The sequence below is a fragment of the Alosa sapidissima genome, chromosome 8 (assembly GCF_018492685.1).
Source record: "Alosa sapidissima isolate fAloSap1 chromosome 8, fAloSap1.pri, whole genome shotgun sequence".
Lineage (NCBI taxonomy): Eukaryota > Metazoa > Chordata > Actinopteri > Clupeiformes > Clupeidae > Alosa > Alosa sapidissima.
The window spans coordinates 29,697,077-29,712,076 of NC_055964.1; the positions used below are offsets into that span (position 1 = coordinate 29,697,077).

The following is a 15,000-nucleotide window of genomic DNA, read 5'->3' on the forward strand; positions in this document are numbered from 1 at the left end:
CCATATGCCTGTCATTGAGTAATGCACTGATCCTACTGCACTGATGAGTGTAGAGAATTACACTGGTGTATACATTTCTTTTTGTGTCTATGTATGTTTGTGTGTTCGTGTGTGTGTGTGTGTGTGTGTGTGTGTGTGTGTGTGTGTGAGTGCAAGTGTGTTTTCTCACCCCTAGTGTGGTGCTCTGGCGGTTGTAGCCGGCAAAGTTGAGGATGCTCTCAGTGGCCATAGCCAGCCCTGTGTGCTGAGAGAGACCCGACACCCAGTTCTGATGCTTATTCAGATACTCCTGAGACAGAGAGAGAGAGAGGGAGAGAGGGAGAGAGGGAGGGAGAGAGGGAGAGAGAGAGGGAGGGAGGGAGGGGGGGAGGAGGGAGAGAGGGATAGAGAGAAAGAGAGGGGGGGTGGAGAGAGAGGGAGGGGTTGTTGTAGAGAGACAGAGAGAGAGAAGGAAGGAGGGAGAGAGAGGGGGAGGAGGAGGGAGAGAGAGAGAGAGAAAGAAAGGAGGGAAGGAGGGAGAGAAAGGGGGTGGGGGTTGTAGTAGAGGGAGGAAGAGAGAGTGAAATATAGGGAAAAAAATAGGGAGATAGACAGGAAGGAGATAAGAGAGGAGAGCGACAGAGTGAGAGGAGAGGAGCGAAATGTTAGGGGATGAAGAAGACAAATAGAGTAAATAAATAAATACATAAACAAACAAACAAACAAACAAATAAATAAATATTATAAAGGTAAGGCTGACAGAGAATTGGGTGAGGGTGACATGGACAGATATTTTTGAAACAACTTTCAGCTTGTGCCTATGGCCATCTCAACACAATAGTGCAACATGTTATAACTTAAGTAATGCAAGAGGGGTCCTATGCAGTGCCTCACCTGTAGGTGGGACTTGGTGACCTGTGCAGTGCCTCACCTGTAGGTGGGACTTGGTGACCTGTGCAGTGCCTCACCTGTAGGTGGGACTTGGTGTCGTGTGTGCAGTGCCTCACCTGTAGGTGGGACTTGGTGACAGAAGAAGCCCACTTCATGGCCTCCTTCAGGATCTCCCCACAGCGTGCCGCAAAGTCCTTCACGATGCTCTAATACATAGACACATGAATAGAATGATGAACGTCACAGAGACATGAACAATCACTCAAAACATGAGTATAAGAGGCTTCAGAGACTACAGAGACATGAATAATGACTCAAAACATGAATATAACAGGCATTAAAGACTAAATTGTAATATCATTCCTGTCCTTACGAGTCAACATCTTGTTTACTGAACGTGCTCCTCATCATAATTGATTAGGTTTTCTGTTGCTCTATTCACTGTCGATCATTACAGTTGATCAGTTTCTCAGCTGACCGGGTTCTTACCATAGATACTGGACTGTTTATATATCTATGGTTCTTACCTCTCGCGCCTCATGGGTGTCTGGGACAGTGATGCGATGGGGCGTGTCTGGGATGTCGTAATACGGTTGGTCCTTGTGGATATCCTGGCCAATGAGAGTCATTGATTATTTATTATACTTGCCCAAGGCAATGTGTATCCCAAATGTGACTTCTAATTTGGCTATCCACAGTAGATGATGTTTCCATATATGAGTGGTTCTTCTAGCCAGTCTGTCTAAAGTTTGTTGAAAAGCTCTGCTTCAAGTTCATCATTTGTATAACTTCGACAGAGAGCCTGTGTACGGAGTGCAAGTGGTGTGTTGTGTTTGTACGGCACATATGATCCCACAGTAGTGATCGTTTATTTTTTTATTTGTTTGTTTGTTAATTTGTTGTCTGCACTCACAGCGCTCAGAGACAGAGAGAGGGTCTGTAAGATGTCAAGCATGGTCTTCAGCACACGACCACTCCACAGCAGGTGAGGAAAACTAGAAAAAAAACAACAACATTATGACCAGACCAGGAAGTAAGACTCAGAAAGAGGCTAATACTTAAGAAGAACAAAAATGCTCTTTGGTAAAATGAAATTAAACTAATCCTTTTTTTCAGATCTAATCTATAGTGCCAAACAGTGTGGCTGGCGTGCGATAATTACTCTATCAGACTTTCTTACGTTTCAGCCAATCCAGACAGGTATTTGTCTGCCACTCTGCGGATGCGTTTGTGGGTGTGGTTAAAGTTGACCAACAGGAACTGAGCATGGCGCTCTAGCTCCTCCTCATGCTCTTTGGTCTTGGGCTGTGAGATAAAAAAGAAGAGAGGATGGAGAGGGAATGACTGACTGTTCGTCCGGTAATCGGGCTGTCCACCTCTGAGGGACACCAGACGTCTGTGGGGTGTAACACTGTCAGCTGCAGAATGCAGAGCTAGGGTCGAAGGCAGCATTTGTGTGTGTGTGTGTGTGTGTGTGTGTGTGTGTGTGTGTGCGCGTGTGTGCGCGCGTGTGTGCGCGCGTGTGCGTGCGTGCGTGTACAGCTCACCTTTTCTGCCATCATCTGCAGGAACACCTCAAAGACCTTATCTCCCACACAGATCACACACTGCATCATCCCTGTGGAGAGAACACACTCGTGGATGAGCGTGGATTCTACAGCAAATCTAAGCAGCATCAGAGCACGAACACAGCTGATTCCTGCGATACCAGCAACAACAACAACAACAACAACAACAAAAACAACAACAAAAACAACAACAACAACACGTTACATTTAGCCAGGACACCGTGGAATCCCCTACTCTTTGCAGAGAAATGGATCAAGTGCTTCGCTGCATTCAGATGGGGACACTCCTGATGTGGGAACTGATGCACAACAGTTCTATTTCTCGCTTAACGTGTAACAATAGCTTGCATAAGATGATTGCAGTACTGACTGGATGACAACGGCATCCATGTGCTAATCACAGTAACCAGCAGAGGAATATCTTGTTTGTGGGTCTCTTCAACAAAACAGAAGGCACTGACATAATTTGACACATCCTATATTCACAGCATCAGAATGTGTGTGTGTGTGTGTGTGTGTGTGTGTGTGTGTGTGTGTGTGTGTGTGTGGGGAGAGCCTCACCAGACTTGTCCTTCTGGATGGCCTTGTCCTCAAAGTAGCGGAACATGAGCTGGAAGCGGTCTGGATCATTAGAATGCAGCATCCTACAGAGGAGCAGAGAGTGACAACCAGAATACAAAGAGCCATCAATCAATCAATCATCAGCTGGGGACAAAGAAAATAAAGGTTTGATACAAAAAGTGCAGATGAAGTGTGTGTGTGTGTGTGTGTGTGTGTGTGTGTGTGTGTGTGTGTGTGTGTGTGTGTGAGAGTGTGAAAGAGAGAGACAGAGAGACAGAGAGAAAGAGAAGTGGGGGGAGCAGCCCTTATGGACTTCAGTCGGCAGACAGATGAGGTGAAGTGAGGGAGAGAGAGAGAGAGAGAGAGAAGAGACAGACAGAGTCCAGACCTCATGTACTCCAGTCGGTAGACAGAGAGCAGGTAGGTGCACATGGCAAAGTCCAGCTTGTTGATGAGGGCGGCAGCCTCGGGGGCGGGGTCTAACAGGTTAATGATGGTGCTCCGCAGCTCACTTAGCTCCGCCTACACAGACCAAGAACTCAATTATATTTTCTTTCACAACATGCTCAGTATAAAATCCTCATCCAACATATGGGGTGCATGCAGGAGAGGGGGATAGACAAGCCAGAGAGAGAGAGAGAGAGAGAGAGAGAAAGAGAGAGAGAGAGAGAGAGAGAGAGAGAGAAAGAGAGGGGGATGGACAAGCCAGAGAGAGAGAGAGAGAGAGAGAGAAAAAGAGAGATAGAGAGAGCGAGAGAGAAAGAGGGGTCTCCAGATCATGACAGATAAAAGAGGAGGTGTGTTACCGGGGTGACGGTGTCATTCTTGAGGGCCGAGTTGTACTGAAGTTCCGAGCGCAGAGGCTCTCCACTGGGGAAGGTCAACAGCGGGGACTTGCTAGCGATCTCACACACACCTTCATACCACTCCTCAGGCCACAGACCTGACACACACACACACACACACACACACACACACACACACACACACACACACACACACACAAATAAGGGTCTATCTATCATAACATTTCATCCAGTTGACACCAATTTTACAGGCATTTCGTGGACGAAAGGACCCACTTACCAGAACCTTCCACAGCAAAGCCCATGACCACGGAGTAGAGCCAGAAGTCTCTGAAGAGCTTCTGCAGCCGCGGTTTGGCCTCTTTAATGGGAGGCAAACGCCGGGTCAGCTGCAGAGAAGCATAGCATAAGTTCATCAGAGAAAACTCAACTTCCCATCATGCACTGGCATGGCATTCTATCCAGTTCAGCTTAACAGATATACATATACAATACAAATCAATACAAATCAAGAAAACATCAATCCATTCCACTGAGAGAAGCACAGCATAAGCTCACCAAAGAAAACTCAACTTCCCATAATGCACTGGCACATTATTCTATCCAGTTCAGCTTAACTGACTCAAATACAAATCCAGAAAATAATATCAGTCCATTCCAGTGAGATACACAAGGTCATCAAAGAGACCTTAAATGGCTGATGATGCACTGCCACAGCAACCAATCAAATTTAGCTTAACTGACTTAAATATCAAGACATCAATCTCTTCCACTGACACTATCAAATAAAACATATTTAGGTAAAGATTTTTTATTTAAAAAAAAAAAAAATGATTTTAATCCCTGAAAAATGATCAGGGATGATGAACCAGGCAGAGTGTGTGAATTAATGCAACAGATTGAAAATAGAACAGCCCTGTCATTAGGCACACTGAGGAGATCAGGGCAGATGGAAGAGTTAACAGCTTCTCCACAAGCAGGCTGTTTGATTTGTGCCGTGTTTGATCAACAGGAGACAACAGCAAAGTCCAGTCACACACACACACACACACACACACACACACACACACACACACACACACACACACAGCAAACAGCACTCACATTCACACAGACACAACCAGAACAAACTCAGGTAAGAAAAAGGCTAAAAATCCTCACCAGATTTCACAAAGAATAGAAGTAACTTATCATATTTTTCTTTTCTAAATACAAAGTTGATTCACATGGTTTTGTGAGCTGATGTTTACATCGAAGTAAAGCTTAAAGGTTTCTTAGACGTGATTTGTTCTTATAAACTGGCTTAAACGTTTTTCATGTCATACCTTGACAGTTTTGACTGTTTATAAGAACAAATCAGGTCTAAGTAAAATAGTAGGCTAAATAAACTTATTCGGCTTAAAGGTTTCTGTTCTAGGATCTGTTGGAGAAAGTGTTATGGCAGAGATTTTCTTGTGCTCAACTTTAGAATGGTACAGAAAAGGCCAATCTCAACCATTTTACACCACTGAAATATGGATTACTTTGAAATAATATTAATGTCTTAATGGTGACTGTTTAATGAGAAACACATTTCAGCAATGTTGTGTAGATTACATGTGTAGATGTTGTTTAATGGTTTATAATTTGTAAATTGTAATTGACAACGCTCAACTATATATAGAAGGTTAAATGCAACATCCTGAATCCACTATAAAAATAAATAGATGTCGAGATACTTTTTAGATGGGAAATCAAATGGGAAATCAAAGAAGCTTCCAAGGCACTCTCTTTTAAACAAATTCCACTATTGCTATTACTACAACAACAACTATGTCTTTCTGTGAGTATCACTGACTCTCTTTAAACAACTGTGATCAGACATAGTGACAGACATGACTAATCGATCCCTGTGTCCTTGTCAGGATGTGGTTCCTCGCTCTAGCGGTGAGCTCCTGTCTGCTGCTGCTCACTGGGCCGGCCGAGGCTGGGATCAAACCGCTTGAGTCGCACTTCGCCGAGCCTGCAACCGCAGCGCCAGTGGACCCGCGCGGACCGGCGTCCGGTGGTTCTCTGGAAATGGAGGCCATCCCGGACGACTTCCATAACGCGAACACGCTGACCGACGAGCTTGAGTACGAGGACTACCTCGACTTTGATAAAATCCTGGCCATGGGCGAGGATGACTACAACGAGGGCGACGAGATCGATGACATCCCCACGCCGGCGCCCGAGTTGGACCTGGAGGCTGGGCCGTCCGACCCGAAAGTGCGCCGTGCACGTCTGCTGCGTCTCTTCCACGGGCGCTCGCGGCTGCAGCGCATCAACGTGGTCAATGCGAAGTTCGGCTTCCGCCTCTACCGCAGCCTGCGTAACCATGTCAACCAGACGGACAACATCCTGTTCGCACCCGCCGGCATCTCCATCGCCATGGGGATGATCGCACTGGGGGTGGGGCCACGCACGCAGGTGCAGCTGTACGAGACACTGGGCTTCGGCGAGTTCGTCAACGCCAGCGCGCACTACAACAACGCCACTGTGCACAAGCTCTTCCGCAAGCTCACGCACCGCCTCTTCCGACGCAACTTCGGCTACATGCTGCGCTCCGTCAACGACCTTTACCTGCGGCAGGATGTCACTGTCCACGAGCCGTTCCGCACCAACGCCAAGGGCTACTACTTTGCCGAGCCGCAGTCCGTGGACTTTGCCGACCCCGCGTTCCTCAGGAAGGCCAACAGCCGAATCCAGAAACTGACTAAAGGGCTGATCAAGGAGCCGCTGCAGAGCGTCGACCCAAACATGGTGCTGATGCTCCTCAACTACCTCTACTTCAAAGGTGAGCCATGGAGAAGTAGCTCATAAACACACACACACACACACACTCACACACAAACAGAGACCACAAACATTTCAATATGTGCAGATGGTCAACAACACAGGAAACCAGTAAAGGATTTGGCATAAAAGTGTCAAAGATGGCTGTGCTTAATGGTCTGAGCGTAGTTATTGCACTAAAATTCTTTCATAATGTTTCATATTGATCATAATTACTACACTAAGGATGGTAGTATCAATGTGTTGAGATGTTTAATTAGGCCTCTGACTCTGAATTCTTTTCAAGATGATTAATCATGACTAATTTGGCTGAATTATCATGGGAGTTTTAACTACCGCTTGATGCTTTTATTTTTGTGGCTTTGATGGAAGAAGATGGAAAACAGACACAGTGATTTGACTTCCCAAACTCCCAAGGTCTGTTTGAGGCAGTCTGACTTCTTAGATATATATATGATCTTTTGGGCCCCCACCGTCAACTTCACAGCAGAACTGCCTGGAAGGTGCAAGGGTTAGGTTTAGGATTAGGTTTAGGTTTAGGATTAGGGTTAGGCTAGGCAGCGCTGCCTTGAAGTTGACGGTGGGGGCCAAAAGAACATCAAGAGACCGTCCAAAGCAACACAAAATGCACACATGGCCTTGAAGACAAGGATAACATTTTTGAGCTCCACTCGATTGCTCTTCCTTAGCTACCCGCTGTTTTTGTCTCGGTAGACTGAAATTGAATTTCACGTTTTGAAACTGAATTGTGAGAACTGAATGTGAAAATTCCAAGAGCGAAATTTTCAGTCAGGATAATTTATGTATCAGAGCAAATGAGTTCAATTTCAAAATATTATATTCAATTTCAAGTTGACTGGGATTCAGTTCCAATCTAATGAATTCAGTTCAACATATACTATTCAAATTCGTTTTTCCAATACAATTGCTCAAATTCATATTCAAATTCATATTCAAATTTGGTTTAAGGTGACAAGTTTTCCTCCATACTCCTCTTTCCATTGGTTGTGAGAAGCCTTGGACCCAAAAAAACCCAAACACAAAGTGCTGTGTAAATATCTCAGAGTTACACAGAGTTCACAAAGTCAGCTTTTGATTGGTTCTCTTTAATTTAGCAGACCAGAATTATGCCTTTTCTTTGTTTTGAGAAGCTTTGGATTAAAAGTGACTCCTTGAGCACAGGGCAGAAAAGCTAGGTTGGTGCTTCTATTTAATCAGCATCCTCCTTTTGATAAAGTGTAGTGCTATTGCCACAGACGGAAATTTGGAATCTGAGAACTCGATGAGGAATTTCAATTATTGACCTGACCTTAAATCAATATGTAGCATGTCAATCTACACACAAACAAGTGTATTGACTTTGCGGTGGAAGCTCCACCTTTCAAGAGAATTGGGTGCATATGGTGGATTAGAAAAAGACTAGATAGGTAGACAGATGGCTTATTCATACTCCAAGAGAAATTATGGTCTTACAGTAGCGCTTAACAATATTAGTGTATCACACACACACACACACACACACACACACACACACACAAACACGGGGGTCTGTCTGGTCCCACTTGGCCCAACTTCTTCTTTGGTCTGACACTCTGGTAATGCCTGACTCACGATCCATCCCTGACTCACGATCCATCTCTGTCAGCGGAAATCGTTCACTTTGAATGGGCACCCATCATGCATTGCCAAACTGAACTGTGGGTCTGTTGTGCGCCGTTACTACAGTAACACTGACTAAATACCCTAAATAGATTTTGTATTCTCTTGATGCGGAGCCAGTGCTTGAAAACTTGAACTTGCATTTACAGTCAACACACAAAAAATTGGCGCAAACACTAGTTTTTAGTGTGGCCATGACAGGCCACAGCTAATGACGAAATCTATGTATGTCATACACACCATGCACGAACCCTTAACCCCCCCCTCTCCACCCACTCACTTCCACCCTCTGGTCTGCCCCTCAGGCACATGGGAAATGAAGTTCCCCAAGGAGCAGACGCACTACCGTAACTTCCGCGTGAACGAGAAGCAGCAGGTTCGCGTGGCCATGATGCAGAACAAGGGCAGCTACCAGGCGGCTAGCGACAACCAGCTGCAGTGCGACATCCTCCGTCTACCCTACACGGGCAACATCAGCATGCTGGTGGTCATCCCCCAGAAACTGTCCGGCATGAGGAAACTCGAGCAGGAGATCTCGCCCACGCTCATCAACAAGTGGCTAAGCAACATGACCAATAGGTGAGAATGACACTTGAACACAGGTAAGAGTAACACCTGTCCACAGGTAAGAGTAACACCTGATGACGGGTATGACAAGCAGGAGATCTCACTCACACTCATCAACAAGTGGCACAGCAGCATGACCAACAGGTAAGAATGACACCTGAACACAGCCAACAGGTGACAACAACACCTGACCAAACAGGTGAGAACTGACAACACTACTAGAATGAACAGGTGAAAATAGCAGCGGACCAAACTGATGAGAACAGACACAACAGGTCAGGACAACAGGTCACCAGACAGGTGAGCAAAGGTCAGGATACTACCAGACAGGTGAGCACAGGTCAGGATACTACCAGACAGGTGAGCGTTTCCCAGAAGCATAGTTGCTACTGTAACTACGATGCATCTTCCATAGTAGCGTCACTGCCAAATCTGAGTTGACAGTATTTGAGTGACACGTTACAGATACATTAAAGATACAGAAATACGGTGGTGATATTTGGCCACATTTCAGTCACATTTTAGCAAGAGCTAACAAATATGCTCTTATTTTTTAATTTTCCAAAATTGAAATTGTGATATGTAAACATATGAAGTGTAAGTGTTTCTGCATGCGTAACTCAAATCTACGGACTCACATTTGGCAGTGACACTACCAAGGCAGTTGCTATCACACTGCAGATAACATTTTTTGCAGTGCATAGTTAGAAACTATGCTTTTGGGACATGGACCCCTGGGGAGCACAGCACCACAAGAGGAAGGTCATCAAGAATAAAATGCCCAGTATGGGATCAGACAAAATCTTAATAAGGATCACAACTCCTAAGTCTGGAGTAGGAGTTTAGAAATGAGAAAGATTCTAGAAAAGTCCTCCTACATTCTATTAAATCCTGCAGGCAGTGTAATCTGCTGTGGGAAAAATCTGCTGCTTGAACTGGCGCAGACCACACACTGAACACTGCGTTATGACACAAAGCCTCGCCAAGATAAACAATAACAGCACGATATGAAAATGGACACGTCTGCCCCTGCTGTCTGTATACATCTGTTGTCCTTCGAGACGTCTGTGTTTTCCTTTGCCTGCTCATGTAAACGACTTCTCACGGCTAGAGTGCAGAAGCATGAGAAGCACTCTAGTATCCACATCTTTTCCACAGGTTTATAGGCTCCATGATGCAGTGGTTTTTTATGAATCTGCTCTGTAAAGTGTTTCTTTTCACAGTGCTAGACACAGAGTGTGTGACTCTAGTCCAATACACTTGTCAAATTCAGCATATTTGTCCTGTGGTGATAAAGCTTTGCATTCAGTGCGTGCACTTTTAAGAAAACCACTGTTCGTACAGTAGATGGTTCTTCTGGCTCTGTAAATAGGAAACAAACAATGTTTTGGACCGGGCCATTCTAGCCAATGAACACATTTCTCCAGGACCCCGGGAGGTGTGTAATTATGACAGCCGCGCAGCGAAGCGGCGGTCATATAGGTTTAGCCAAATTTCCGTCAAGGATTCCCGGGACACTGTAAGACCGGGGTACACGAAACTTGGTGGGCATGTAACCCCACATGGATAGCATGAAACCTCCTTTTTTCGTTTTGATCTGTAGCCCCCCCGCTGGACTGGACCCCCCGAAAGGAGGGTAGGGCAGACACAGTTTTCTGTGAATATCTCGAGAACCGTAGGGTTTAGGAGGACCATTTTTTTTTGTATGTTGATCTCAAAGGGCCATGTGAACCCATTCCATAACCACTCATTTCATGTATAGCGCCACCTAGTTAAACACAAAAAAGTAAAAATGAGGTGTTGTAATCACAGGTATCTGTGACCTAACATAGTCAAAACTGCACGAAATTGGAAGTGTAGGATCAATATGACACTCTCTGAATGCACGCCAAGTTTCGTGGAATTCCGTTCATGGGGGACCACACAATAAATTAATTTATGTTACTATACACCAACTGGCCTGTAGGTGGCCGGAGACAGTTTTCTGTGAATATCTCGAGAACCGTAGGGCCTAGGAGGTCCACCTTTTTTTGTATGTTGGTCTTAAGGGGGCATGTCAACCTATCCCATTACCACTTATTTCATGTATAGTGCCACCTAGTTAAAAATTAAAAAGCAAAACATTAGATGTTTTCATCACAATATCTCTGGCTGACATGGTCAAAACTGCACAAAATTGAAAGTGTAGGATCATTATGACACCCTCCGAATGCATGCCAAGTTTCGTGGACTTTCGTTCATGGGGGGCCTTACAATAAAATAATTTATGTGTACATTTAGTGACCGTACACCAACAAGGATTCCCGGGACACGGAAGGACCGGGGTACACGAAACTTGGTGGGCATGTAACCCCACATGGATAGCATGGAACCATCGCTTTTCGTTTTGATCTGTAGCCCTCCGCTGGACTGGACCCCCCGAAAGGAGGGTAGGGCAGACACAGTTTTCTGTGAATATCTTGAGAACCGTAGGGCCTAGGATGACTAATTTTTTGCGTATGTTTGCCTCCAGGGGTCATGTAAACCCATTCCATATGCACACATGTGCATAAACAGATACACACGCACACACATACATTCACAGTAATCCTACGTATGACACATACTCACACAGTAGACATATATACGCATGCATGCACATGCACATGCACACACACAGGCACATAAACAGGCAAACACACAAGCACATGCACATGCACGCACACACACCCACCCACACACCCACACACACATAAACATAAACATGTACAGGCACACATGCACACAATTCAAGAATTTCTCAGAATTATGAACAGGCAAGATGGGGGTGGGGTTGTATAAAATGAATTTTACATGTGAAATCTATGAACTAATCATGTTTTGGTACTTGTTGTCAAGCAGATACCAGTGAGAATTGAGTGTGCATAATGCAATTCAGTGAGACAGTTAGAATCCTATATGCCTTTCAGCGTGACTTATTTTTGTGGAAAACATGTGCTGGACTGGGCGGCGGTCATATTTTGTACCGCTCTGCGGTACATCTAGTTTTATAGGTTGTTGAGCTCATACATCAACAACTTTTTGCCAGAATAGCAGACTGTGCCTTTAAATGTGTGTGACTGTCTTCAAGGACACGAGAGGTGGTGTTCCCCCGTTTCAACCTGAAACAGAACTACGACCTCATTGGCCACCTGAAGGACATGGGACTGACTGAGCTCTTTGAGGGGGGAGACTTCAGCCCCATGACAGCAGAGGAGATTGCCATCAACTGGGTAAAACAAAGTAATCCAATTCCACACAATAACTTGAGAAATGGATGCTGAATATTTTAAAAGGATGAGACAGCACTCCAAATCCACTTTTTCGTGGGACGATTAAAAAGTCCATTTAGAGCGCTGTCCTATTACCGTAGTTATATTTCATCAAATGGGTAAGACACACTACGGCGCAAATCTACAGTAACAATAGTGGCCTCCCAGGTCTGTTGGCTTCGACCATTGAGAGCGTCTGGCTTATCTGGGCCTGAAATGAATTAATAATTAATTGATAATAATAGCCACACCCCATAGGACATATGACATACACACAGTTTGATTCGTATAGATGACTAAATTCCGATGGGTTTACACTGCAAGGTTCTCTCTCTCTCTCTGTGTCCATCTCTGCCCTTCCTTCCTCTGCAATCTCTGCTTTCTCACTATCGTGACTCTCTTGACCCGCTTTCAATGAGCTGTCCCCTCTTCCCTTTGATTACTCTTCTATTTCACCTCTGTGACCTCTCCTGTGCTTCCATCTCAACAGCGCTCCCCCCTCCTCCACTCACCTGTGCTTCCATCTCACCAGCGCTCCCCCCTCCTCCACTCACCTGTGCTTCCATCTCAACAACTAATCTCTATCGCTCTCCCTTCTCTCTGTCTCGCCCTCGTTCTCCTTCACACTGAAGTTCAAGTTCAGAGGTTGCTTTATCAGCATGATTACTGGGACGCAGTGTTGCCTGAGCTTGTGTTAAGGACGCAGTGTTGCCTGAGCTTGCGTTAAGATTAAGAACAGTGTACAAAGTAATATAACAAGTCCATTATAAACAAATAAATAATATATAAGGAAAAAAAAATCAACGGTCAGTCTTTGGTTTTATAGTCCTCCCAGAGGCTATGAACAGATTCTCAGATTATCAACAAACTACTGTTAACTACAATTTATGGTTAAGGTTAAAGTTAGAGGTCGGATTCGGTGATGCTCAGTAATTGTTCAATATATTAAACATTCTGAATCTGAATCTTAACAGATCATTTGTTTCCGTGGTGGGCAGACTATCTAAGTTAACTGTTATGAAATAAACTTCACCTCACTAATCAAATCTCTACCCCCCCCCCCCCCCCCCCCCCCCACACACACACACACACTCTTCCTCTCGGTCAGTTCCAGCACCAGGGGACGATCACGGTGAACGAGGAGGGGACGGAGGCGGCTGCGCTGACGCAGGTGGGCTTCATGCCACTGTCCACTCAGACGCGCTTCATCGTGGACAGACCCTTCCTCTTCCTCATCTACGAGCACCGCACCGACTGCCTGGTCTTCATGGGCCGTGTGGTCAACCCCACGCAGAACTAATGACAGACACACACATACAAACACACACACACACATACAAACACACACACACACACACACACACACACACACATTCTCTCTCATACACACACATGAATGCATGTACAACTTGACCCCTAAAGAAAGGGTCATTTACCTCCTTGTCCTAACCCTGTGTACCAACACTGGCCACTGTTAACTCCAATCCACACACACACAATCAAATATTACTTAATACTATTGCAAACACTTAGTCATTGTTCACAGGATTAATGACAGATGCATAAACACTAACGCCTACACAAACACACAAAAACACACACACTGAACACACTCAAACATTTGTCATCTGTTAATGTTTTATCTATTGAAAAAACAGCACCTCAGATGCAAACAGGCATTACCCATTTCTGTGCCACATCACGCTACTCTTTAGCATCCTTTACCATCCATAGGCTATCATATGCTAACAGTTTTTAGCATCCTTTACCATCCATAGGCTATCATATGCTAACAGTTTTTAGCATCCTTTACCATCCATAGGCTATCATATGCTAACAGTTTTTAGCATTCCGTCACCATCCATAGGCTATCATATGCTAACAGTTTTTAGCATCCTTTACCATCCATAGGCTATCATATGCTAACAGTTTTTAGCATCCTTTACCATCCATAGGCTATCATATGCTAACAGTTTTTAGCATCCTTCACCATCCAAAGGCTTTCATATGCTAACACTCTTTAGCATTCCGTCACCATCCATGGGCGTCCATAACTCATAAAGGAAGACTGTACAACAGGCACATTTTCAGGCACTTTAGCAACTATGCTAAATTACTGTGTATATGGATATAACGGCATGTGTCTGATGACTACAACTGTATGTAAGCTATGAACGTCATTTTTATTTTATGAGAGTAATAATGGCTTTAGGTGTGCAAGTGTTTGTGATGTGGATTAAAGCCAATAAAAGTTATAGGATGATGATCTGGATGTGGATTTGTCATTCACTCCAGCAGAGTTCAATTACACTCAGTTCAGGCGGATTTGCATTCTCACACAACCTTTGTTTTGAATAAATAAGAACCCTTGTGTGGAGGGAACACTTCGAAATGTCAAAGTAACTGCTCGCAGTCATGCAACAAAAAACGTTAATAATTTAAACGTGCACTTTAAAGCAACACTTTGAGTTTGGATTTCCATGTTATGCACAGGTCTATAGAGACTCAGAGATTTATGCAGGGAAATGGGATCTGTCTCTCTCTCTCTATCGCTCTCTGTCACTCTCTCTCTCTGTCTCTCTCCCTCTCCTTTTCACCTCCAGATAGTAAATTCTCCCAAGGCGCATGAGCCAGGTAATATCACAGCTTGTGAGTAGGAGGGACCACCTATGGTAGTGAATGCCAGCACGACAACAGTTGCTATGCCAGCGGACACAGTGGAGAGAAAGCTCACTGGTACCAATACCCTGCTGTGCCACCAGGAAGCCAGTCAGCTCCGGTGCCAACACTGGTCAACGACAACAGATACACCCTCCCACTCCTGGGGTCCTGTTTTGCAAGCCAAGTCAATATTTGTTGACAGGG

At 44.8% G+C, this 15,000-nt stretch overlaps 3 protein-coding genes across 4 annotated transcripts in view; 2 read left to right on the forward strand and 1 right to left on the reverse strand.

The window, feature by feature from the left end:
• The window catches only part of LOC121714945 (tripartite motif-containing protein 16-like), a 1,397,702-nt gene that overhangs the window by 483,437 nt on the left and 899,265 nt on the right, over positions 1-15,000 (forward strand). The window lies entirely within an intron of this gene.
• The window catches only part of pi4kab (phosphatidylinositol 4-kinase, catalytic, alpha b), a 53,076-nt gene that overhangs the window by 18,426 nt on the left and 19,650 nt on the right, over positions 1-15,000 (reverse strand). The window contains 10 exon segments of the mRNA XM_042100146.1: positions 170-289; positions 987-1,076; positions 1,398-1,481; positions 1,784-1,865; positions 2,051-2,175; positions 2,418-2,488; positions 3,000-3,082; positions 3,388-3,521; positions 3,806-3,942; positions 4,086-4,194. Of these exon segments, the coding sequence (XP_041956080.1) occupies positions 170-289; positions 987-1,076; positions 1,398-1,481; positions 1,784-1,865; positions 2,051-2,175; positions 2,418-2,488; positions 3,000-3,082; positions 3,388-3,521; positions 3,806-3,942; positions 4,086-4,194 (1,035 nt within the window).
• Positions 4,779-14,401, forward strand: serpind1 (serpin peptidase inhibitor, clade D (heparin cofactor), member 1). Its single transcript, XM_042100228.1, has 5 exons — positions 4,779-4,940; positions 5,710-6,620; positions 8,584-8,857; positions 11,955-12,096; positions 13,244-14,401. Exons 2-5 carry the CDS (start codon positions 5,711-5,713, stop codon positions 13,433-13,435), a joined length of 1,518 nt encoding a protein of 505 aa, XP_041956162.1. The 5' UTR covers positions 4,779-4,940; position 5,710; the 3' UTR covers positions 13,436-14,401.

Excerpts from the sequence above, each read along its gene's own strand:
- serpind1 (XM_042100228.1), top strand. The coding sequence starts at position 5,711 with ATGTGGTTCCTCGCTCTAGCGGTGAGCTCCTGTCTGCTGCTGCTCACT. Across the intron at positions 8,858-11,954 it reads CTAAGCAACATGACCAATAG|GACACGAGAGGTGGTGTTCC; the intron begins GTGAGAATGACA and ends ACTGTCTTCAAG. Across the intron at positions 12,097-13,243 it reads AGGAGATTGCCATCAACTGG|TTCCAGCACCAGGGGACGAT; the intron begins GTAAAACAAAGT and ends CCTCTCGGTCAG.